The following is a 1,918-nucleotide window of genomic DNA, read 5'->3' on the forward strand; positions in this document are numbered from 1 at the left end:
GATTTGAACAAATACACACAAAAACATCAAAATTAGCACAGAAACAGTACTATATAACATTTTAGACACATTCTAGACAGTTTATCGGCTAAAAAAAAGTTAATTTTGGGGTAAGTTACTCTTTCAGGTGGACCCACACTGACCCGTGATCCCGTAGTGCTGGGACGCAGCGCAGGCCGCTCTGCTGGGCATGAAGGGCGACACCTCCACGGCGTAACCGTGACGAGCCGGATGTCGAAACACCTTCGTCATCATGGTCGTCATCATCATCCTGCAGCTCTGCAGCTGGAGAAGAAACAACTCCATCCAGTAAATGTGATCATTAAACAACCAAACACCTGCTGCTGTTCTGCAGCTGCTCCATTCAACCACAGGCACAAACAAATAAAACTCTTAAAACCAAAGATTTATTACTTTGTTTTTCTTCACTTTCATTTATTTCTGCTAAAAGTGTCTGAAAACAGATTCATCACCAGGAAGCTTCAGCTGCTCAGACTGGATTTAACAAATGATTTGAACAATAAATATATCTGTCAGAATAAATGTTTGCATACAGCAAAACATTTTTCTCTATTAATAATTATTATTACTTTTAATCTTAATAAACAAATAAAACGATGAGGCTTATTTTACTTGTTTAATAATATTATTCCAATCTATTTCTATACTTTAAACATGTCTGTAAGATTAACACATTTTTAATGAATCTAAGAGAAACCCAGGAAATAGTTTAAAATTAAAACCAGTAAAATAAAAAGCTGTCATTATTACTTAAATTCATTTGTTGTCAGAAAAGAATGTCCCGTCAAAAAAAAAACGAACCGATCCGGTTCGGTTCGGTCGCGTTACTCACAGAAAACAGGAACTCGGTTTTTCCGGACGCTTAAAAAGTAAACTTGTTAATAACTTCATAAAATACGTTGTTTCTCTTGTAAACTGTGCTTTTTTCTTCCTCGTCAGTCCGCGAAAACATTCATGTTCAACACTTCCGTGTTTTGGTGAGCTGACCCAGTGACCCGGATGTTGGTGTCGGTTTACTGAGCGCCACCAGGAGGCGCTGTTTCCTTACAAACAATATAACAAACAATCCTTGAGATTCAGAAAATTTTGATATTTTAAAATAACTTTTAATTATAATGAAATAAAGTTCGGCTCAAAACTGTTAAGTGATCTACAGAAAAGATTTATTTGTTTATAAAAACTTAATTCTATTAGCTGAAAAAAAGGATGAAGAGAAGTTTCTGTAAACAATGATTGAAAAGTGAGAGACGTGTTTGGTTTTTGTTTTGTTTTTTTATTTGTTTTGTTTATGTAGTTATTTACATGTTCTCAGGGTTTGCTGTGTGTTTTTGTATCTCCTGATTTGTCCACGAGAGGTTTGAGTGTTTAAGGTCCACAACCAGCAACTCCAGGAGCCGTATATGGCCCTCAGACTTCCTTACAACAACAACAACAACAACAACAACAACAACAACACTATAGCATTCCTACACCTCTTATAACGGAAGTTACACTGTAACTAAGGTTCTGTGAATTCCTGGATGACTGCCAGTGGCAGTAAACAAAGTGGACGTGTCCCCTCCTGCTCTGTGCAGGTCGAGATTTAATGTAAACAAAGTTGTGTACGTGACACGTAGCTCACATGAGGTACGTCTATAAACAGCAAGCATATGGGGTGCCAAGTGTAAATGAGAAACAAAGAAAAAAATCAGTGCACTTTCTTCACATTTAGTTCATTTTTCTCATATTTAATGGTAAGTGTTAAATATATATATATGTTAAATCTATGTCTAAATATCACATCTAAATATATGTATTAAATCTATTTCTGCCTCATATCTATATACAAATATTATATTTATATCTAATCTAAATCTTATATCTAAATCTAAATATATGTATATTGTCATGTCATGTC

General features: G+C 35.1%; 1 protein-coding gene across 1 annotated transcript in view; it reads right to left on the minus strand.

The window, feature by feature from the left end:
- The window catches only part of pex7 (peroxisomal biogenesis factor 7), a 30,044-nt gene extending 29,014 nt beyond the window's left edge, over positions 1-1,030 (minus strand). Inside the window, exons 1-2 of the mRNA XM_014017939.1 lie at positions 854-1,030; positions 144-285 (exon numbers count right to left, since the gene is read on the minus strand). Coding sequence (XP_013873393.1) covers positions 144-270 — 127 coding nt within the window. The 5' untranslated portion in view covers positions 271-285; positions 854-1,030. The remainder of the gene's footprint in view (positions 1-143; positions 286-853) is intronic.
- Positions 1,031-1,918: the final 888 nt, after the last annotated feature.

This window comes from Austrofundulus limnaeus, unplaced genomic scaffold (genome assembly GCF_001266775.1).
Source record: "Austrofundulus limnaeus strain Quisiro unplaced genomic scaffold, Austrofundulus_limnaeus-1.0 Scaffold179, whole genome shotgun sequence".
Lineage (NCBI taxonomy): Eukaryota > Metazoa > Chordata > Actinopteri > Cyprinodontiformes > Rivulidae > Austrofundulus > Austrofundulus limnaeus.